This window comes from Rhinichthys klamathensis, unplaced genomic scaffold (assembly GCF_029890125.1).
Source record: "Rhinichthys klamathensis goyatoka isolate OS25496 unplaced genomic scaffold, OSU_Roscu_1.1 h1tg000275l_1, whole genome shotgun sequence".
In the NCBI taxonomy this organism is placed as follows: Eukaryota; Metazoa; Chordata; class Actinopteri; order Cypriniformes; family Leuciscidae; genus Rhinichthys; species Rhinichthys klamathensis.
Window position 1 is genome coordinate 436763 of NW_026606794.1, and position 23714 is coordinate 460476.

General features: G+C 36.0%; 3 protein-coding genes across 3 annotated transcripts; 1 reads left to right on the forward strand and 2 right to left on the reverse strand.

Moving 5' to 3' along the window:
* The first annotated feature begins 1981 nt into the window (after positions 1 to 1981).
* On the forward strand, positions 1982 to 7214 carry LOC130102586 (ciliated left-right organizer metallopeptidase). Its single transcript, XM_056268543.1, has 13 exons — positions 1982 to 2123; positions 2388 to 2439; positions 2519 to 2668; positions 2744 to 2869; positions 2981 to 3065; positions 4035 to 4180; positions 5422 to 5605; positions 5739 to 5805; positions 6036 to 6132; positions 6235 to 6339; positions 6454 to 6585; positions 6733 to 6857; positions 7001 to 7214. Exons 1-13 carry the CDS (start codon positions 2119 to 2121, stop codon positions 7212 to 7214), a joined length of 1488 nt encoding a protein of 495 aa, XP_056124518.1. The 5' UTR covers positions 1982 to 2118.
* A 1032-nt stretch (positions 7215 to 8246) lies between these two features.
* zgc:153151 (uncharacterized protein LOC751646 homolog) lies at positions 8247 to 10832 on the reverse strand. The gene is made up of 7 exons (XM_056268544.1): positions 10586 to 10832; positions 10169 to 10411; positions 9910 to 9993; positions 9149 to 9618; positions 8946 to 9044; positions 8573 to 8647; positions 8247 to 8435 (listed from the first exon to the last, which is right to left on the reverse strand). The coding sequence occupies exons 1-7, from the start codon at positions 10830 to 10832 to the stop codon at positions 8328 to 8330; spliced, it is 1326 nt and encodes a 441-aa protein (XP_056124519.1). The 3' UTR covers positions 8247 to 8327.
* Positions 10833 to 16920: 6088 nt separating this feature from the next.
* si:ch211-216p19.6 (E3 ubiquitin-protein ligase TRIM39) lies at positions 16921 to 22716 on the reverse strand. The gene is made up of 7 exons (XM_056268748.1): positions 22657 to 22716; positions 21813 to 22372; positions 21642 to 21737; positions 19496 to 19729; positions 19279 to 19426; positions 19083 to 19109; positions 16921 to 17539 (listed from the first exon to the last, which is right to left on the reverse strand). The coding sequence occupies exons 2-7, from the start codon at positions 22368 to 22370 to the stop codon at positions 16965 to 16967; spliced, it is 1638 nt and encodes a 545-aa protein (XP_056124723.1). The 5' UTR covers positions 22371 to 22372; positions 22657 to 22716; the 3' UTR covers positions 16921 to 16964.
* Between the last annotated feature and the right edge of the window lie 998 nt (positions 22717 to 23714).

Here is a 23714-nt window from a genome sequence, read left to right on the forward strand (position 1 = left end):
TTATTTTAATAGAAATATTTCAATTTCATTGTATTTTTGATCAAATATAAATCCAGCCTTGGTGATCATAAGAGACTTCAGAAACCATTTAAGTCTTACAGACCCCAAATTTTTGAACGGTAGAGTAAATGACTTTCTGAAGATAATTTATGTTCTTGTTTGTGTTAAGGACAACTCTATATTTTTTTATATATCTAATATAGTCTTATTGCCCATAAAACATTTGTAATTTTGCCTTTTTTAAATAATTGTGCTTTTTCTTTGTCTTTTATGATAAACTACTAACTAGATAATGCATGATTTTGCACCTTTTGTTTGTATTGGCATATTACTGTTGCCATGGTTTCCATGTACTTGGGGGAAGTGCATCTTTGACCAAGTTCAGAGATCAATCAAAGTAGTGTCCCCGCCCACTGGTCAATATGCCTCTGCTCATTGGCCCTTGCGTGAAACAGCAATCAACATACCTGTCACTGCATCAGAGGAGATTCTCGCGCCCCAGAGACCTAAAAGAGCAGAGAAAAATGCTGAATCCATGGCGGTTCCACAACCAATCAGGATCAAGATCTGGATCCCCTCAGAAAGCCCCGCCCTTTCAGACTGGGAGAGAGAGAGACTAATGACCGCGGTCGATGAGGCTGTTAGCGAAGTTTCCAGTTTACTGTCAGGTGAGCAGTGTTGGTAGGTTGGTACCTGGTTGGTACCAGTGGCGTAGGCAGAAATTGTATTTTGGGTGGGCCAGTGAAAATGTGACTGGGCCTATATTTTTGTCTAGAAAAAAATGACTTCAATAATAATAATTATTGAAAAATGACTTCAATAATAATTAACATTAATAGACAAACTGAAAAAACAGTTACACCTTTATATTCGGCAAATCATCATGTTCAACCAACAGAGCTCAATAAAGGCTGGACAAACCAGTATAGACACAATAACCTGTCTATTTTATTCTATTCAGCAGTGCAAATACAGTTCACCCGAAAATAAATTAAAGTAAGCTAAAATAATAATATCACAGTTAGATCGGCGGATAAACCCGCGTCAGGCTGACGGGGAGAGAGGGAGCAAGAAGCGGCCGGCGCCAGCACCTGACTAGCCTTCTCCTGGGGAAATGAGTCGGAAGAACTGGGCTGGGTGGACTCGGAAGATGAAGGCAGTGGCGTGTCTTCTTCCTCAACTCTTGCTTTTTTTCAAATAGCACATTAAAGAAAGTTGTTTAGCCATTATTGTGGCGCCGACGCCACTGAGAGTTTTCCTATCGGAACCCCCAGCAACCATAGCAACCAATAACGTTCCGGAGAGAGGCTTTCTACAACTTGCTTCACCAGTTAAATTTTATTCGAAAAACAAATTAAACACACACAGCAGTCAACAATTAATCAGGTAAATATTAATATATTTTCATAAATACATTTGAATAATAAAAATAAACAAAAAAAATATTTTTATCAAACTTTCCTGGGCGGGCCAGTGAGTAATGTGGGCGGGCCAGTGCCGCCCTGGCCCAATACTGGCTACGCCCCTGGTTGGTACTCATTACAAGTAACTTGAGTTACGTAATCAGATTACTTTTTCAGGTAACCAGTAAAGTAACGCGTTACTTTTTTAACTTACAACAAAATATAACGTAACGCTAGTTACATTTTCAAATTTTTTGACTGACAGCTGTCCCCATGTTGAGAGAAATAAAGTGGGGTGTTGTGTGCGCTGTGTTAACATGATAGTTATTTTAGTTCTAGACTAAATGTGAACATCCATTTACACTTTACACTTGCACGAAAACATTCAGTATTCCTCAAAATGAATAAAAACAGTAAAATGAAATTTCAGAATTTTACGCAAAACTTTTATGGTAAATGGTAAATTACTTTTTTTTGGAGTAATGCAGTATTGTAATGCATTACTTTGAAAAGTAACTTTCCCCAACACTGCAGTTGAGTAGTTAGTACTGAATAGTCAAATATTGAGAGATTTTCTTCCCAATCCTTTCCTCTTTAGCAACATTTTTGTGGATGTTTGTTCATAGTGAGACGAGTTCCAGACAGTCTGTTGCTGAACAGAGACATAAACAAATACTGCAAATTCGTCTGGAGAAACAGTAGCACTGCTAACCACATGAAGTATGTTTTACAATTATTCATTCATTCATTCTTTCTTTCTTTATTTCAGACCCTTAGTTCCATATCACAAAGTAAAAGAAAAAGAAAAGAATTACATACAGACACACATGTTTTACTCTTCTTCTCTGACTCTCTTACTGAACTGCTCTGTCATTGTTTTTTACTGTGCTAGTAGTGTTTGTAGTAGCACTTGCTCATTGACCTTTCATCTTAACTGATTTTCAAAATGTATTTTAATTAGTCAACCAGTGTCATTCTCCTCAGATGTGGCAGAGCCAAAGAGAACTACAGATTCGAGAGCTGCTTCGGCGTGAATGTGAGTCTCGTCGTTTCATACATACTACGTACTACTACTCAAAATATTGCACTTATTGTTCAGTCTTGCCTGCTTACAGATCCCAGATGAGCACCTAAATGGCTGTGCTGTTTATCCCCATCCTGAGCAACCAGTCCCGACAGTGCTGAGGCCAGAGGGGACGGGAGTTCCTGACACTGACTTCCTGCTCTATGTGTTCACTCACAGCACAGATAAATGCAGAGCAGAGGTAGACACTATGACTACTGAGATTTAATGCTGGTTGTCATACAGTGTCTGTAACATTTTTACATGCCTGTCTCAGTCTAGTATACTGGCTTATGCTGCTCACTGTCAGGCAGATTCAGAGGGGCGTCCTCTGGCTGGGACTATGGTCATCTGTAGAGAGCCGCTCAGTATGGAAAGATACACACATGAGCGCTATGTGCAGGTGACAGTGAGTGAGTGTGTGTTTGAGAAGAGAAGGTGAACTGCAGTTATAGTACAGTAGGAAACATTGAGAGTACAACATTCATTATTTGTAATCTTTGTTTTGGTACAGACTGTGATCCATGAGCTTTTCCACGTGTTGGGCTTCAGCAAAGAGCTCTTCAGCCGATGGAAGGATTGTTCTCTCTCCTCTCAGGGTAACTATGGAAGCTTGTTTCCGCCACAGAATAAAAAATTATTGTGACTTTTTATTTCACAATTTACATCTCGCAATTTGGACTTTATTTCTCGCAATTTGCGTGATAAAAAAATTGCAATTGTTAGATATACAAACTCGCAATTCTGAGTCTTTATGACTTTAGAACTTGCAATTGTGAGTTTAGGCCTGTATCTCACAATTTGAGAAAAGAAGTCAGAATTGCGAGATATAAACTAGCAATTGCAAGAAAAGAAGTCAGAATTGCGAGATATAAACTAGCAATTGCAAGAAAAGAAGTTAGAATTGCAAGTTATTAAAGTCCCCGTGAACCGGAAGTTGCAAACGACTTTTCTCCAGTGTTGTGACGTATTTCCGAGAGAAACGGAATACTAAATGAGGCAAAATGGTGGGCGTGGCTTTTTCCCCAACTAGCACCTGATTGGATCTAGAAAAGTAGGTGTTTTCATTCAGTCTGTCTACTTTCAGTTGGAGGGGCGTGATTACGGATGTTAAGAAGACGCCCAAACCGTGAAACCTACGTCATCAGGCAAGGTCCTCCAACGCAGAGGGGAGGGGAAATTTCAGATTTTGATTAAAGATTACGAAGCCAAAAAAATTTTTTGTGTGGATTGACTTGCATGGATGAATTGTTCACCACAAAACGATCAATTTAGGCAAACAAAGTAAGTATGGTCAATTTTTGTATTCATGGGGACTTTAAGTCAGAATTGCGAGTTTATATCTTGCAATTGTGAGTGAAAATGTCAAAATTGTGAGATAAAAAGTAACAATTATCTTTTAAAAATGTGTTTTTCCCTGGATCTCGGAAACAAGCTTCCATAAGTAACAGCTTAATTTTTCTAAATTTTCTTTATGTAGCTGAATAAATATCTTTTAGAGTCATGGTGTTTATTGTAGCCCTGTTGTCTAGTTGCTGGTCATTTTTGTCATTGTGTGTATTATGAAGCTGGTGTAGACTGCTGGCCTTATGGTCAGGTGATCAGCACAGATGAGATGGGGCAGGTTAGACTCTATTCTCCTACTGTGATCAGAGCAATGCAGAAACATCTCAACTCTACCCATGCTGACCTTGGAGCTCCATTAGAGAACAAGGTACCCACCACGTACAAAACGCTACTGTGGCAGTGACATGATACCGTGATGTTATCACCTTGATACAACAATTACTACATACTTTCAAAAGTTTGAGGTCAGTCATTTTTTATATTTTTTATATTAAGCAAAATTGATTAATAATTTAGCAAGGATGCATTAAATTCATCAAAATTGGCATTAAAGACTTTTACATTGTTACAAAAAAAATATATTTCAAATAAATAATGTTCTTTTGTGCTTTCTAAAATAATTGTGATTTTTTTTTTTTCTCAGAATTGCAAGATATAAATTTGCAATTGCAAGACAATGTCGGAATTGAGAGCTGACTTTTTGTTCCCCTCAGAATGACTCGCAATTGCGAGTTTAAATCTCACAATTCTGAGAAAAAAGGCTGAACTGCAAGGTATATAATCGAAATTCGGACTTGTTCCTTGCAATTGCAAGTTTATATCTCACAATTCTGAGTTTACATCTCGCAATTGTGAGATAAAAAATCGCAATTACCTTTTGTATTTTTGTATTTTGTGGCGAAAACACCATAAATGACTGCTAAAAGATCAATTTAAAATATATTGAAATAGAAAACAATTATATTTCATTTATTTGCATTTATTTGAACAAAATACAGGAAGAACAGTAATATTGTGAAATATATTTAAAAATATATTTCACAATATTACTGTTCTTACTGTATTTTTAAATATATTTCACAATATTACTGTTCTTACTGTATTTTGTTCAAATAAATGCAGCCTTGGTGAGCATCAAGAGACTTTTTTTCAAAAACATTAACAAATTATACAGACCCCAACATTTTTCATAATAGTATAAATCATGGCATATACATGGCACTACAATGATATTGTAGTAATGGTACAGTACATTGTCCTAAAACAATAGAAGTGCTAGGTTTCCATTTCCAAAAATCCATGGTAGTAATGCATTACATTTGGTGATTTGATACACAATGATTTGGTCACATTTTTGTTAGTGACTTCAAATGTTAACCTAGAAACTTTTGAAATTGAAGTACACAAACAAAATGATGTAATGTCAATGTAAAGATGGTGTCTATTTTTTATTTTTTTAACTGAGTGCAAATTTCCAAACCGGTTTTACAGTGTGGCTATTTACACTTGAATAGTATCTATTACTGTTTGCACTTAATGTAAATAGCTGCTGGCTAATGTAAAGCACAGATGATATACTCAATCACTCCCTCTGTCTCTTCCTCTCAGGATGTTGGTTCAGATGGTCTCTCATCACACTGGGAGGCCCGTGTGCTTCAGGGCTCCATCATGGCAGCTTTACTGGTGGAGCCGTCTCTGATTCGCATCGATCACATCACACTCGCTGCCCTCCAGGATACAGGCTGGTATTCAGTGAACTTTAGCCGAGCTCAGAGCCTGGTGTGGGGAGAGGGTAAGACATCTGCTATTAAACTATTTTGGTGGTTTACATGCATAAAGAGTCATATCACACACTTGTCGATGCTGGAGTCACACCTAAGACTTGCCTGTTCACTGTTTTATCACTCTTTCTGTGTGTGTTTTAGGTGAAGGCAGTCAGTTCGGGTCCCTCTCTACCTGTCACAATTCTTCAACTTTCTTTTGCACAGACAGGTAACCAAACAAATAAAGCGTCTTTGAATAATCACAGGTATTTTGACACTGATTTAAAGGAAACTATATTTTGCATGTTTGAATGGTGGGCTTGTTAAAAAGTGAATAGGTTTAAATGGCTTTTCTAAAGTTGGTAAAAATAATTATTTAGAATTGTAATTATTTTATTTTTAAATATTAAATATTAGTATTAAATGTGATACATAAACTATCCACTGTCTTCCTCCCAGTGCATGGGGTTGTCATTACCTTCACTTCCACAAGGGGGAGTGTCTCACTGATCCGTACCTGGATGGCTGCCACATTTTCAAACCCTTGGCAAATGCTGTGAGTCTTTCTTTTTCTCTTTCACCGGTCCCTCACTTTGTTGTCACCCTAACAAAACTTCCCACATGATTATCACTGTGTAATGCCACTTTTCTTCATCAGAGTGAATGCTGGAACAAGGAGAATGAGAGGAGTGGAATGAATGAAGAAAGTGGAGAGATATATGGCTCAGACAGCCGCTGTTTCATATCCAACCTCACCAGACCGGTACCACGTGTTCTCACATTTATGTACAAACATATTTATAAATGTTTAAATATGACAAAGCTACAGTTTTCAGATATTTAGACCCACTAGTAAAGGCTGTTTTAACTTTTTTAGAATCATTCATCCTCATCCCGTGCATCAGTGGCAGGTCACTGTTACAGACACAGATGCACTGGAAGAAACAAATATCAAATTCAAGTAAAGGATTCTGATTGGTTGGATTGTCCAGCAGGCAAGAGTGTTGAGGTTTGTGAGAAAATCATTGGTTATCTCTGAATACATTAAGTAAAACTAATTTGAATCCTGCAGGTTAACTATAATGACTGAATCATTTAACACTTGTTTCACATCACTGGGCTATTTGTTATAACTTTCTGTCTCTAAATGTTATAGGTGTCTGGTTATCAGGGATTCATTTTCTGCCCAGACAACAGATTATGTAAATATTCTGATTTAGCTCCTCCTACATCAAGGCAAAAGGCAGATAACCTTCTTAACATTAGCGCATCCATTGAGAGGTTAGTCTAATCCTTTGTTTTTGTTTTTCAAATCTGTGATTTACCTTCATCACAATATGCCAGCAGTTACATAATTCAAAATACAGTGTAATTCTATGTCAGTTGAGTCTCTCTAGGAGTAATATATCTTTCCTGTATCGTAGTGATCATGATGTGAAGGAGAAAGACGCCACTCCTCATCCCAACCTCGTGCCTCTCTCCTCAGTCACAATGTCTAAGCCAGAGATCATTGTGGCAACAGTGCTGAGCATCATGGCTGCTTTCTCTCTACTGTCTGCTGCAGTGCTCATCTACAGGAAGTGTTCATCAGCCAGGGTCAGAGTACATGCCACCAATGAGCCTCCATACAGGTCATAGTTTCCTCTCACATAATGCATCAGAAGGAACCGATGGTAGAACCAAACATGGAAAATAAACCAACAATGGAGACTAAACCGTTTTTTTAATGGCAGCAACAGGAGTTCAGAAAACAAAAAACTGAAACATTTATTCAATTTATTATAACCTTTTATGCAGATAATTAACTTACATAAACTTATTTTGTAATTCATATAATAAAATATTTGTATGGCAAAGATGAAGTTGTGATGTGATAAGTGGATTTCCTTACCTCAGGGAAAGGTTCTTTATTTAATTAAAATGTACAATGTTTTCTGAATTAAGGTAGCTTTTCTACATCTCTATTCAGTAGAAATCAATGTATGTGTCATTATTATTCAAAGTCTTGTAAGATTTTTTAGGTGTACTTACAAAAATCACTGAACAGTAACATGTTTCTCAGAATTTATTTAGTCAACAAGATTACAATAGTATCAAATTATCAAAAATCAAAATTATGCAGTTACAATATTAAGTAAAATAAAAAAGCTAAATTCAAAAACTGCTTTAAAGGTGTAAAACACAATTTGCAAAACAATTATAATTTCCAAACCAGTTTCTCAAACATTCCTTCTGTCTGTCTGCTTCGACCATTATTTGGAAACATTATTATAATAATATATTATTTATTCCACAAACAAACAGCAATGCCTGAAAAATGTCACAGAGCCAGTGCTTTCAGATAACATACAGATGTTTAGCAAAATAGTTTATGCATATTAAGATGGAATACAAGAAAATTATATAAGATGGAAAAATGTTCATCTTTACTGACGTAATATGCTGCAGTAAAAAAATGTGTACGCTAATGAGATAGTTTTAAATTGGTAAAGCATTTAGACATGTCTAAAATCCATCTAAAATTTAAGTAAGTAAAAATTAGACTTTTTAAGGCCTTAAATTTAAAAAATCTAATTTAAGACTTTTTAAAGATCGACAGGAACCCTGTTAGGATTATGATACTAGTTACAGCTACTAAACTGTGATTCTGTGATTATAGGAAAAAAAATTCTTAATATATTGATGAGATTATTGGTTGAAAGATTAATGATTTTTTTCTTTAAGCTTGAAAGAACTTGCAAAACGGTGCTTTTATCCTTTTTTGTAAAGGCTACATCCTGTAGATCCAGGAGGATGAAAGGATTGCAGCAGCAATAAAAATTTCATCCTGGTCTTCGCCCAGTGCTCAGGAAGTATCATCTGTGAAAGATCAGATGAGTAACAAACATAATATTTAGAACATGTATAGATATCAAGTAAACTGGTATCAACATAGTGATATCAGATAAATGTATTGAACTTATTGCTGTAAGAAAACATGTACATTATCTCAGTACCTGACATCTCTCAGTGGAGTAATTCAGATCAGTGCAGAGCTCAGTGTTGTCTGCTTCCTCTTTCTCTTTATTTTTCTAATTAAAAAGGTAATCAGATCAAACGCATACATCAATATAATATAATATAAATGTTTTTACCTTGCAACCCCTACATAGACATTTCATACACAATGGTAATTCAAAGTGCTTTACATAGAAGAAATTAAAATAATCAAAACAAATATGATTAATTAAAACAGTTTAGAATAAAAAAATAAAGTACAGTAAAAACAGTCGGACGAACAGTGGCACATTGTTCTTACATATGATAATTGGTTTGGGAAATGGATGGATAACAGTTGTTTTATAATTAATAATATATTATAAGACTCACTTTGCTCATTTTCATTTTAGAGCATTTGATTTCTTCATTTTTCTTCATTGTGTTCTGCATCACCTGCTGCACAAGCTTGTGCATCATCACCTTCTTTGTCTGTGATGAGAGAGAAAAGACAGATGCGATGCGTCACCCAGTATGCTTTAAGATTCATAATTAGCTTTTGCTGTTGATCTGAATAAAAGATAACTTTACATTACCTTTTTCTTTTCACTCTCATCTTCAACAGGAACAGTGTTGTGAGTCTTGTGGTCTTCATCATTACAGGACAGACACACAGACGTATGATCATCTCTACAGAACAACTCCAGAGGTCTGTCATGTTTCTGGATTATTTTAGAAAACAAATTCACCACAAGGTCAATCATCATGACCTGCTTTATCTTTAGGACTCTCCCATGAGGCTCCACTTTAGGCTCACAGCAAAAGTTCTGACACATCAGGACCTCAGATTGAGACCATAGCTGCTCAAAATCTCTAAGATCTGCTCTATTGTTTAAATTTTCTTTACAGCATGGACATCTGTTATCATGACTGCTTTCCCAGCATTCCTTCAGACAGGCCTTACAGAAGTTGTGTCCACATGGTGTTTTCACCGGATCAGTGGACAGCTCCAGACAAATTAAGCACTGAAGGTTTTCATTCAGGGCACTGCTTGAGAAAGCCATTTCTGAAAAACAAAACAAACAAAAAATAAAATAAAATACTTCACATTCATTACAAAAACAACCCAAAAATATGTGAACTTGAAGACAAAATCGACTTTATAGAAACAAAAAGTTTACAGTTCAAAGTTTAAAAAAGCAAATGTATCCATAATTGCTCAAATAGGTATTGAAATAATTGAAATATTGAAAAAATTGAATATACATTATTTATGCTAAATATTAGCATCTTTGTATTAAATTTAAAATATATATTTATGAGGGGGATAGAAGATCCTGCTATATTACTAACTCACTTGAAGGTTTGTACAGAGTCTCTTCTTGGACGTCTGTTTTTAAGGGTTGTAAATATTCTGTCATTATCGGCTCCCTCTTGTAACCTTTAAAAAAAAATACAAAACAGAATTTTAAAGGCTTAATAAATAGACGCATCTCATGGGCATAAAAATATCACATATACTTTACTTTTGTTACTCGTCAAACTAAGCATGTTGCTAACTTAAATATCATATTATGAAAATGCATTGGAAAAAAACAATATACCGGTATGTATACCTGTGTTTTTCTCAAAGAGTTGCACAATCTCTCGAAGAGCTGTGTTGCATTTTAGATCAGGACATTTGTTGAATGCTTCTTTACAATATGGGCAGGTGCAGACCTGACTGTTGTCCCAGCACTTCTCAAGGCAGGTCTTACAGAAGTTGTGTCCACATGGAGTAGTGACTGGATCATTGAATACATCCAGACAGATGGAACACTGAAGCTCTTCAGATAACAGACCACTGGCGCATAACTGGGCTGAAAGCAGAAGAAATGTATTAACTTCAGGAAGTCCTCACTTTTGAAGTGCACATCATCTGTTCTGAATTTAGTACATATTTTGTACAATAAGTTTTGTGCAAATACAATTTTGTGCACATTTATGAGACAGGATTTCTAATAAAAGGTTTTAGTTTTAAAATATAGCCCTACCTGTGGTGTTTTTCTCAAAGAGTTGCACAATTTCTCTAAGAACTGTGTTGTTCTTTAGATCAGGTCGTTTGTTGAATGTTTCTTTACAATACGGGCATTTGTAATCCTGACTGTTATCCCAGCATTCTTTCAGACAGGTCTTGCAAAAGTTGTGTCCACATGGAGTGGTGACTGGATCATCGAGCACATCCAGACACACTGGACACTGACGCTCCTCTGTCAGAAGACACCGACTGCAGAGACCCATAACTGAAAAAATAATGTTTATAATCCTAACATTCATTAAAATAGACAACAAAAAACTAAGTAATACTTAACATATTAGCACTGTGCATTCAAACACCCACCATTGCATTACTGAGTGATTGCATAATGTATGTTCAGACCAGGAAGACTTACATGGAGGCAAATCGATACTTTCCCTTCTATCATGTCTGGATTTTGGTGGTGTTAAGTGTTCTGCCATTTCTTATAGGCCTGCAATCCACCAGCTTTTACAACCGGGTGTTACAGCAAAATTCACGTTATCCCATAATCACCAGGCCTTCCTGTAATGAGTGAAGTTATATCTCTTTTACAAGAATCATACGGCCAAATAACACATCAACAAGTAATAATATATAAACATATAAATGACTAATCGATTTCAAATTAGATTTAGACAGAAATAAACAAGAAATGAATAGGCCTAAACAAAGCGAACCGTAAGATGGCTGCACTTAAACCTGCGCAAATTATGGATAAAAATAGTAAATAAATAGTTAGAGGTATCAAGTCGGCTATTTTCATTAATTTTGTTCTCGATAAGACCAAACCGCTTTTTTTTTAAAAATTTGCCAACTCAACTGTGTTGCTGTGTAAGCTACCGTGCGCGTGAGTTACAGAAGAAGTTTCCGAACGATGAGCCTTGAATTACTGATTAATAGAATACCCAAATACTCCAGGTTCCGTTTTTCTGCATTACAAATTTATCTGGAAGGAATCTGTAAAAAAGCATGACTATTTGGCGTAGGCTAATGGTTTGAGTTCGCCACTGTTAAATGTCGTTATTAATTGTATTGTAAATTAAAGCATTTTAATTAACATTCTGTTCAGGTAATCCTTTCATCACATACCTCTGATTATCTGTCTGAATAAACTTTAGCCCTCTGAAAAATATAATAGCCTATAAGCGAAGAGACAATGTCCTCGTTTGTCCGAATAAGTTTCACTTTCTCCAAACGTACGTGTTGTCAAGTAATGTAAAGTGTAAATGTATCCCCTAGCGGAGGGATACCGCATCGAAACAAAAAAGAAATAAATAACAAATAACAAGAAAATTAGATGTTTTCTTAAAAACAAAGTGTAAAGCTCAAAACAACATAATCGTGAACAGGCGATTAGCCTATAATCTGTTCTGTATAGTGAGAGAAATTTTCTTGATTCTTTACCCAAATGTGTGAATTCTGTTTAGTGTTGACACTGATACCTCTAATGCAGGTTTAGACTTCTAAAACTCTGTTCAGACTCCTTTGCCATTGTCATTTGTCATATATAAGTAAATTGTACTAGGCTACTTCTAAAAACATGCAACTGGAAATATCTTGTAAAGAAAATGTACTTAAAAAAACAATGCTGAAAACAAAACTCACTAGGCTAATGCTAAAAAAAATAGACTGTTACAAACACATTGATTAGAGCAAAGCACATACCAATATAGAACTGGCATTCCTATTTCCATATCATTTGTATCCTTAAATATTATATGAATATTTCCTATTTCACACTTTTTCTATTTATTTATTTTTTCATTTGAAATGTAATTCATTCATTGTAATTGCCAGTTGTGATGATCAGAGGAGCTGAGTTTTTACCTTTTCTATTAAAACATGGGATTAAGAGTTTCTTAGTGAAAGAGTAGGCTATATAAGACCTGGATTCCATAAAAGGAGATCATAATTCACAAACACACCCACTTTCCAGGGCTTAACTGTTAGAGACAGAAAAACAAGATAATCATTCATTGACAACCTCATAGTCTTTATGGTTCCTCAGCCACACAATTCAGACACCAGTGTCAGGAAATGGTGTGACAATCCCCAATTTAAGCAGATGCTCTGACCAATCCCACTCAGTTTTACCCTTGCCAGCAGGGGCGTTGCTAGACCCCTTTTACTGGGGCACATGAGCAATATTTTAAGTACACAATTCACATATACTTAATTTTTAGTAAGCAGGAATAATTTCCGACTTTAAACAAATACCCAATTAAATGCTTAGGATGTTTGCGTTGTAAGACTGTTCAGGGAGACTTTAGATTTAAAAGCGGTGTATCGTTATGCAATGTTTTCTCAGTCAGATATTAAATGGTCATATGTTTGGTCACTTCCTCAGAAATTCTTTCTAACAAATAAAGGTAAAGAAATATCCTATAAAATTATTCAAAGATTTTATCCAGTTAAATACTTTTTAAAGAAATTTAGAAGTGATATTGATACTTCCTGCTCTTTTCGTGAAGCCTCCTCTGAAACTGTTGATCATTTGTTTTGGGAATGTCTTTTTACTCGGTCTTTCTGGAATATATTGATGCTCTGATTGTCCGAAAGGTTTTTTGTAACTTTTCTTTATCATATAGACACATTCTTTTTGGGTTTTATGTCGAAGACAAGAATCTAGTTATGCACGTTTTTGTATAAACCTTCTTTTAAATATTGGAAAGTTTCATATCCATAAATGTAAAAATATGAAAGTAAACCCCACTTAAGCTTTTTTGAAGATGTATTTAAATACAAATTCAACTTCTGGTAACAAGAAAGCAATGAAAACATCCAGAATTTGTGCCATGTTTAATATTCTCCCTTAATGTTTTTTCTTTTGTGCCCTCTCCTTTTTTCTTTTTTCTTTCTTCTCTTACTCTTTTTCTTTTTAAGACTATTGTTGAATAGATTTAAATTTCTTTCACATTTCCTCTCTTAATGTATTCTGAACCACAATTTCTCTTTTGTTTTGAAAGATTGTTTATATTTCTTGTATGTATCGACTTGTTCTGTTTGTTAATATTGCAATATAAAAGAAAAAAAAAGTTTTCTCAGTCAAATCATACAATTTCCTATTGATTCAATAGAACGCGTGAGCTCACTAGGGAATACCAATATGGCGGCGCGGTGGCTTCACTGTTTATGACGTCATGAGCTACATCAGTGGTTTGCACGCGTATTGACGTAGGCTATGAAAACATGAAGAAACAATAATTTTGTAAATAATACAAATAATCTTATTTTTATTCATTATTGGCTTCTGTAGATGGACTTCTCTACATGCCACACTCATTTACTGACGACCTACACCAGTGATCATGTGTGAAAACACATACATAAATTGATCACATAGAAATCAACTCAGTTTTGAGAAAGAAAGAAATTAATTTTACCCCCTTGAATTTCTGTTTATAGTGCAAATATATATAGGCCTATATATATATATGTGGGCTAATCATTTTATGTTTGTGTGTAGAGTACTACTAACAATTTTTGGATGAGTTAAAATAGTTTTGAATGTTGACAATACACATTACATTTTGTAGTATGGATCATTCATTGCAACATTTATCCTCATTCTCATGTTTAAGAATCTGTTATCTGCTTGACATATCATTTATGCTACTGCTGCCCACTACTTTTAAAGGGGTCATATAATGCCATTTTTGTACAAGCTAATATGATTCTTTAGGGTCTAAAGTTTGTAATATACTTTAATTAAAAATTCTCATTAGTATTGTAAGAAAACACTTATTTTACCTGGTCAAAAACAGCTCTGTTTTCAGCACGCCGTTTCAGTGCATATGACTTTAAATGATAATGAGCTTTGCTCACCCCGCCTCTCTGTTCTGTGCATACACCGTTTGTAACTCAATAACACAATAACCATAACGCGTTGTTCAGTATAAACGTGGAATTATGAATTATATTGAGAACGTCGTACATAGAAAACATGCTGTAATGTACCCTGAGTGTAAACCTTAGACGCATTCATTGTGAAGCGTGCAGCTAGCGATTTGCGAAGATTAATATATTAATATAAAGTTTAATAAAACGTTACACTCACTTCCGTTCTTCTGGAGATTCAGCAGGAACACGAATATCTGGTACCGATCCTTTTTTCATGAGCAGCTTCTTAGCAAAACCAGCTTTATACTGACCCTAGTTTATAAAGCAGTCTGGTGTGAAATGATTCGCGCAAACATGAGAGCATTGACGTTGCTCGTTGGGAATATTCCCTTCGAAAACAAACTCAGCCACTGCGTCTTCAGCGGTTCGGATTTAGGAACATTAAATGACTGCTGTGTTCGTTATTACACCCAAGAACAGAACACCACAATCGCTTAGACGCCATTCTGCTCATAGACAGTGCTCCAGCATATCAACAATGACCGCGCCGGTCCGTGCCGCGCAGACTATGATTGACAGCTCGAGCTATCAATCATAGTCCTCGACTATGATTGACATATCCCTCATGAGCGAGGGCGGGTCTGTGTTGAAACGCTCCTGTCAATCAACAATCGTGGGAGGGGCGTGCGAGCTTGTGACGTCACAGGCTCGAACGGCTCGATTTGAGGCAGGGGAAAACATATAAGGAGATTAAAACAAAACCACTGGATGGATTTTTATCATTATATGATGGTTGTGTACAGACACTGCCAACACACATTTCAGTACAATCAACTTGTAAAAGTGCATGTACCATTATATGACCCCTTTAAAGCTATTGTTATCCAATTTGTTGGCCTTCCAACACCTTAAAAAGCACATATGTAAAATCAAAATTTTCCCCTGAATTTCGCCCCTGCCTGCAGCACTGTAGCACAGCAAAGAAACACATTGTTGTTTTCTGTACAACTGTCTTTGTGTGTGATAACAATGACTCATTCTTTGGGATATGAAATTTATATTTAATTGACCTATCAGTAAGCCCCGCCCTCCTTAGTTACTGTTGCTATCTCAGACAAACAATGGGGGACCTGTGCCCCAGTAGAGCTTTATGTCTCTGGCAGCACCTCACAGTAAAATCTCCCAGAGGAGAAACCCTCTTTTGTCAGGATGCAAGGATAGAAATCAAACCTCTTGACATTGTGTGGGATGTCTTGCTTTTAGTCTCCATGTCTGGTCTCAGACAGGATGAGCTGTATCAGGATCCAGAATCACATCCAATTGAAAGAGAAACCAGAATATATGAGTCACAGCTTCAGAATTCAAAGATTTTGATGAGTTAAATATTCAAAACAAAGATGTTTGACAGAGTTCAGCATTTGAATTTAATCACATTGTTGTTAAGAATTATTTTAGTGCTGCATCCACTGCAGCTCTGAGACAAGATTTTATTAATATTTTGAATTCGTTTTTATGTTTTCCAGTTTCATTTTTAGTTAAAGTTTTTAGTAATTTTGCCATTTTTTTGTCTATACAGTTATGTTTAGTTGTTTTAGTACATCAAGATAAACTAAATGAGAAATGTTAGCTGCAATCAATTTGAAAGAACTCAGATCATGCACATTACCACTAAACTGAAATCATTAAAACATGTTTTGAATGTTTGAGAGATGCCAATGTTTGAATGTTTTGTTTTTGATTCAAATTTTACATTTTTAATCGCTCAGTGAAGAAAAACACTCAAATAAATCATGTGTTAGGAAACGGCATTTCCAGACAAATATAAAACGGACGCCATTCTGACAATGAAGTGATATACCAAGCCATTATTGACAAAATGGAATACATTAATATTTCAATATTGTCCTATTAATCTAATATTTTACTTCCATTCCTGGAGAGCGAAAATGCATCAGTTACATTTGAGCAATAAAGTGCTTTGCTTTAAATGTTATATCATCTGGTCATTTTTAACAACGAATACATTTCTGAGGAAAAGTGTTTAGCTGCTGCACAAATCTTTAACATAAACACGAGCTAACACAGCGTTAAGATACTTACATTGATTTACATTTAATCCAGCTCTGACTGTGAACTAATCAAAGTTTAACTGTCGTCAGTTAAAAAAGTGTCAGTAGCAAAAGTTAATGCTGCTCAAAAAAAAAAAAAAAACGTTTCCTGGTTGTTTTAACACCCTGACGTGATTGGACAAACAATAGGGTCCTGATGGTTTTATCTATTGTCTCAGTATCATACAAAACATCAAAATAATAGAGATAATGGTGTTTTTTACATATATTTTTGTGTGAATTACTGTCATGATTCAATATGATTCATCAATAAAACAAATTTAAAATTCATCTTTATTTGAGCTGTTACTGTAATGTTAGAAACATGATTGTGAAAAGAAATGTTCTGCAAGCAAAAAAAACTTTCATTATTTTATTACAAATGACAATTGTTGTACATTTTTTCTACAAATGGTTATCATTGACTAAAATCCACTTATTCTTGCTGACAGGTGAGATGATCAGTGGGGCTGAATTTGTATCTCCATTATTAAAGCCTGGGCTGAAGTAAGGATAGAGTTTCTCTGTAAAAGACTGATCGGTGAAAGAGTAGATATGAGACCTGGCCTCCACATCATAAAAGGAGACCAGACCCTCCTCATAATCCACAAACACACCCACCTTCTGGGGCTTCACTCTCAGGGAGAGAGACACAGACAGACAGTCACAGGCCTTGTACTCGCTTCCATTCCTCAACCATAGAGTCCAGAGTCCATTCCTTGGACTCAGAGTGATTATTCCCTTCCTGATAACAGACTCCCTTGCCACACCTAAGTCCCACTCAGTTTTCCCTTCTACTTGCACCTCAAAATAAAATTTCCCTGAGGAGAATCCCTCCTTCCCCAGGACACTGGGACATTTATCAAACCTCCATGGATTGTCTGGGACAATCTGTCGTGTTTCTCCATATCCAACTTGTTTGTCATCTTCAGACAAGAGGAGTTTTGGGTGTGCAGTTTCAGGATCCATAGTCACAATCACTGAGAGACACATCAGAACATGTACTTAGCAGACTACACATACTTGTGTAGTACGGGATAAACAATACAACCATAGTAGCTATACGGGTATTGCATTCACTTTTTCTTTTTGTTATTGTCCCATTAAAACTTCCTGGAAATGTTTTACAATGTGTGTTCGTCATTTATATTAGCTACTTTTCAAATGCCCTTTATGTATAGATTACACTTGTCCCAGACTTTCAATCTTAAAATATTATTTATTACTTTTAGTAAAATGTATATTTTAGATGTATGTGTATATCCAATGCTGGACATTGTTTGTAGACAAATTAAACTAGTGAGATGTTTTTTTTATATATAGTTCACACAGTCCAAAGTAACCAATTTTGCAAATTGTACAACAGAGGGGCTCCCAAATATCTAGTGAGAATCTTGGCCTTTTGGTATGCTCATCAGTCCATGTATGTGAAGTGGGGTAACTCTATGTCTGCCTCATTTAATATAAGTAATGGAGTTAGGCAGGGAAGCATTTTGTCTCCCTTTCTTTTTAATATTTATATGGACGACCTATCGAAGTTGCTAAACAGTTGTGGAACAGGTTGTAGGGTTGGGGACACCATTGTCAACCACCTAATGTACGCGGATGACCTGGTCATTCTTTGTCCATATAGTGCTGGCCTTCAACAGCTACTAAGGGTATGTTCCCAATATGGCTTGGACTTTGATATTACGTTCAACTCTAAGAAGAGCCATATAATGATTGCTAGAAGCAGGGAGGACAGTAAACTCTCATTTCCTGCTTTTTATCTGTCTGGTAGTTTACTTAGAGTGTGTAATGAGGTCAAGTACTTAGGACACTATATAACTGATGACCTGTCTGATGATAGGGACATTCATAGACAGTATTGTATGTTGTACGCACAAGCGAATATGCTGAATCGCAAATTTAGTATGTGCTCACTTTTTGTGAAGACTACACTTTTTAAAGCTTTTTGTACTCCGATGTACACTGCCCACTTGTGGCGCCGCTATAAAAAAAGCAGTATGCAGAAACTCAAGGTGGCATATAATGATGGTTTGAGGCTGCTGCTTAAATTGCCACGAGGGGGCAGTGTTAGCCAAATGTGTGTAAGTGTCAATGTATTCACGTGCCCTGCTGTACTTAGGAATCTCATGTACAGATGTATGTGTAGACTAGTAGAGTCACATAACAGCATCATCGCAACATTAGTGAACCCTGCTTTGAGTGCAGTTAGGTTCACTTCGGTTTTGTGGAATCACTGGCGCTTTAGTCTATATGCTAATATTTGAACACCGTTTTTGTGTATTGTGGAATTCTGACTGTGTAGTCATTTTCTTACAATTTTTTATCTTTTTTTTATTTTGTATGTACTTTATCTTGTATAGTGCTATGGACCATTTTATATGTATGTCCTGAATAAAGAAATGATGATGATGATGATGATAACCATAGTTGAGGAAACACCCATACATCTATAAATGTGAAAATGTTTGTGCATGCATGTTAAAAATGAAGGGAAATGGCACAGATGACTTGTACCTGTAAACTTCTCAATCCTCCTCAGCTCTGTGGAAACAATTTATACATTTGATTAGTATTCTCTAAAGAACGTAAATAAGTTGTAGAACAGTACCAGTTTTAGCTTTTAAAGCATAATTAAATTAAAATAATTCAATATAAAAATGCTAGAAAAACCAAGCTGTTCTCATTTTAATCATAACAGTGAGAAGCTCACCAGCTCCTGAAATCTTCACCATTGCACCATTGAGAAATTCTTGATGCTTTGATAGAGCTCTCCTCAGAGCGTCCTCCCTCAGATTAGCGTCAGTACTGATCCCAGTCCAGATCTTGGTGTCTAACGGGCTGCACAGGGATGGATAAATCTACAGCGGGAGAGAAGCATGTTGAGTGTTGTCCTGTGATGTGCTGCGAGCAGAGAGACCGACACTGACCTGTAGGAGGTGCAGGTGATCTTCAGTGTGTGAGAGCTGCTCCAGCTCAGTGTTTCTTCTCTTCAGCTCCATGATCTCCTGCTCCAGCTCTTTAATGAGCTCTTCAGCCTGCTTCTCTTCTGCTTTCTGCTTCTGCTCCATCACCTCCAGCAGCTCAGACTGACAGCTCTCAATGGAGCGGATCAGATCCGTGAACAGCTCAACACAGTCCGCTTTCTCTTTTTCAGAGCTTTGCTAAATAAAGGACAATGTACAGTCAGTCTTATGACATGGATACCAAGCAGGTAAATAACTATGTGGACGTGACATGAATTATTGATTTGAATTAAAAGGTAATTCTCACAGGTAATTTTTGTTGCAACTGATAAATGAGATGCAAGAGAGAATACACTAGACAGACAGACAGATATAGATAGATATTCTATTGCAACTATTCTTATCTCTATGTTTATTTATACCCAACATTTTATATCACAGCTCTTATTTTCACTTTGAATAAAATGATACCATTTTCACTTTTCTACTGTCCAGTGACAATTCGGAAAACGCTTATACAGTAACGACCGTAACTTGAACAGAACATTTTTCCATCATGCATTTTTCCTTTTCCACTGCACTGCTTTTTCATTGTTTAAACACGCGCTAGGGTAGACGGACGTGTTTGACAGTTGCCCAAAGCTGATCTTAAGGTAAACAGCGCATTCTTATTTCAGTGTTGTTATTTAAGCAGACAGTTTGCCTTGTGCATTCAGCAAGGTTTAAACTGAACTATGCATATGCATTTTATACACTTATATTAGATTCTTGGTCCGTTCATGCAATAAATGTACGTCCTTAAAAGCACATTTCAACTGCTCATGGTATGACCTATTTTAGTGGGGGCAAACGACACTTTAATATCAGTCAGAGATTCATTCATGAAGATAAATTAAACTCCCCGTTATTAGCACCTTAATAGCACGCAAATATTTCTGTCCAATTTTGCTTGTGTGACAGTTAATACTGAAAAATACTGCAATTTTCTGGTGTTATTTTTTGATTGGTCAGGGCATTCTACAGCACTTCATCAAACTTTTCAACACACAGCCCGCCTCAGGCTCAGATTGTTTTTAATCAATGCCCAAATCGTAGAAATATTCTAAATTCTGATTGGGACGTTTGGGTGAATGAGAATGCATGATGTGCTGAACTCTTATCTTGGTCACAAGACACTTCCTCTATATATATTACTCAATTCCTGTAAAAGGTCTACCTTTATAGATTCTGGAGGAGTCAGGTAGGCATATAATATTCTCTTCTTTGATTATATTATCTCAGGGTCTACTCTGATCTCTACAATAAACATCAGCAAATAAACAGACTGGGACAAAACTATTCAGAGTTTTGAGGGCAGTCCACATTCTCATTTTATTATTTCTTGCGTGCATTTAAGAAAATCAGGTTTCTTTTTCTGAGGGTTGTGGTCTGTGGCTGGCTTCTGCTTCCTGCTTGCTCTCTCCAGAAGATCTTACACAAACACACACATCTAAAACTCTGCTAGAGAGCTCAAAAAGGCCCCATTTTATAATCACTAATGACACAAAATATCTCTTCATTTGCGTACATGTTGCTTCTACTTGCGTCAACATATGTCCTGCGTGCGTTGATTGTTACATCACTTGCTTCAATGCTTGGTTTTACCTGCGTCAATGCTTTCCTGTTTGCATCAATGGCATTAGCAATACACACATTTTTTATTGTTCAATTTATCAGTTTTCTACCTTTCTAGACGATTAACTCCTAACTGTTGTTACACACAACAATGCTCCTGTTCCCCAGAACCCATGTTCACCCACACACATAATGCAACATACGTCATTTTTACAGGATGTGGTCTATACATCTGTGCAGACTATATATTTTTGTCTCCTTATGAAAACTTCATGGCCCCTAGAGATTTTCCAAGATCTGTAATTTTCTTCTTTTTATTATATCTTTTCTTATAATTTAGATCTTTAAATAATTGTTTAGAAGAGAACACTCCATTTCTCTTGACAATGAACTGCTAAAATGTATATCTTGAATGCAATTTATGTACATAATTAAATAGATCAATCAATGTTGTGTTTCGCTCACATTAAAACTTTGAACATGCAACAAGAATTACCTTGCTGAGCTGTACCAAGCATTTGATATCTTCAATTTTCTTCATTCTGTTCTGAATCATCAAATGAACCTCAGCCTGCCTTCTTCCAAACTGAGACTGTGGACAGAAATGAAGTGTTTTTTTAGGCAAATTCATTAAAGTACAAATAAATATAGATAAATCGTCTCTCACCTTCCGTTCTTCACTCTCTTCCTCTACAGTAACAGTGTTGTGGGTTTTGTGGTCTTTTATCGTACACGACGTGCACACACACATCTGATCATCTCTGCAGAACAGCTCCAGGGGACTCTCATGCTTTGGGCAAATATAGTTCTCCAGATTCTCCACTGGGTTGATAAGTTTGTGTTTCTTCAGTTTTGCTACGGTGTTATGAGGCTCTAGGTGTGTTTTACAGAAAGATCCTTCACAATGCAGACAAGACTTTAAAGCACCTCTCTTTATTTTTGTGCAGGCATCACATGGTATTACTCCAGGTTGGACAGGACTTTCTACCCTTTTCAGTTGTTCAATGAGATCTCTGAACTCTCTGTTGATGTCAAGATCTGGTCTCAAGTGAAAGTCCTTCTTGCAAAGGGGGCATCGAGTCTCCATACTGCTGTCCCAGTGTTTACTGATACATTCCATGCAAAAGTTGTGTCCACACGGGATGGTTGCTGGGTTGGTGAAGAAATCCTGACATATTGAACACAGGCACTGTTCTGCAGCCTGGGAACTGCTGGAAGAAGCCATCACTGGAGGGAGAGGAAAATAATGATTGTACAAAGCATAGAAATACACACTTAGGATATAAGATAACTCTGCCTGTCCCTCCCTTTTAAACAAATGTAACCTGTCAAACCGGTTTTGAGACAGGATGTGAAATGCAGCATCTAGTTTAATTGACATTACACAAAAGATTTGCACTACAAACAAATTACATTTGAAAATGGCACATTTGCACAATTATTCACATTAAAACAAATCATCAAATGCATCAATTAACAAGCACAAAAAAAAAAGAACACGTTTTCCTTACCTCTAAGTTGGTGTGTCTGTGGTGTGCAGCTGTGGTGTACTGCAATTGGAAGGAGTGTACATTGCCACCTGTTCCTCCTCATTGTACGTCACCTTCTTTTATAACATCATAACCCCTCCCATGCAATTATGTTGCAACTGACTATACTCTGGTGTATTGTGCAGTAACATACTATCATTTTAAGGCTGACTGATGTTCTCAGTAAGATGCACACTGTGAGATGAAATCACAGGGAAATCTTTTAAATAATCTGTATGTAATATGTTCTGCGTGAACTACTACTTATAGGTTTTAAAGGTAATAAAAGAAGGGCTGCAGCATGTTTACATTCAGCTTGAAAAACAGATCAAGGGCTTTACAGAGACAAACACAATTATTTGTATTCAAATTGTAAACAAATATTTTCTTATGCTCAAGATACTTAACTTTATGTACCTACACAGCAAAGAACACACATCACAAGTCATGATTATCTAATTGATTGATTTATTTTCAGAATACAATACAGGAATGTTAACTCCTGAACATCTGAAATAATTTGATCTGGAATTATTTTAAGTGAAATATATAAGAAAAAAAGATCAATATCAATATGGATTAAATTAAACCGTCCACTTATCAGCCAACTGGGCCCATCTAGCTCTAGTTAAGTGGGGAAATGGGTTTCATTTCTTTTACATTCATTCTAATCTGCTCCATCAGCAAATTTCAATCATAATCAATGAGAACGCTAACTGTAATGGAATATCAATAGTGTAAACAGTATAACAAAAAGACAAAGTATATCTAATGATCAAACCAGGCTAAAATGCATAATACTATGACAAAAACTGATTAAGACTTCGAAAGATTGTGTAATACCACTGTATTTGCAACATACAAACACAGGAGAAACTGTTAAAAGGGTAAAAAATACCCTTGGTTCTTTGGTCTTCAAATATATGCTATATAATAGAATGGTAGTACATAACGGATGTCTTTAGCATATTGTATAACAGACCGCTAATACTGTAATAATCTATTAAAGCATTTGAGTTGGTCCAGGGAGAATAGAATTT

Excerpts from the sequence above, each read along its gene's own strand:
- zgc:153151 (XM_056268544.1), bottom strand. The coding sequence starts at position 10,832 with ATGGGTCTCTGCAGTCGGTGTCTTCTGACAGAGGAGCGTCAGTGTCCA. Across the intron at positions 9,994-10,168 it reads ACTCTTTGAGAAAAACACAG|GTTACAAGAGGGAGCCGATA; the intron begins GTATACATACCG and ends TTTTTTTTAAAG. Across the intron at positions 9,045-9,148 it reads ATGAGAGTGAAAAGAAAAAG|ACAAAGAAGGTGATGATGCA; the intron begins GTAATGTAAAGT and ends CTCTCATCACAG.
- LOC130102586 (XM_056268543.1), top strand. Across the intron at positions 6,340-6,453 it reads TATCCAACCTCACCAGACCG|AATCATTCATCCTCATCCCG; the intron begins GTACCACGTGTT and ends TAACTTTTTTAG. Across the intron at positions 6,586-6,732 it reads CAGCAGGCAAGAGTGTTGAG|GTGTCTGGTTATCAGGGATT; the intron begins GTTTGTGAGAAA and ends TAAATGTTATAG.
- si:ch211-216p19.6 (XM_056268748.1), bottom strand. The coding sequence starts at position 22,370 with ATGGCTTCTTCCAGCAGTTCCCAGGCTGCAGAACAGTGCCTGTGTTCA. Across the intron at positions 19,730-21,641 it reads GCTTGGTACAGCTCAGCAAG|CAAAGCTCTGAAAAAGAGAA; the intron begins GTAATTCTTGTT and ends TCCTTTATTTAG. Across the intron at positions 19,427-19,495 it reads ATCACCTGCACCTCCTACAG|ATTTATCCATCCCTGTGCAG; the intron begins GTCAGTGTCGGT and ends CTCCCGCTGTAG.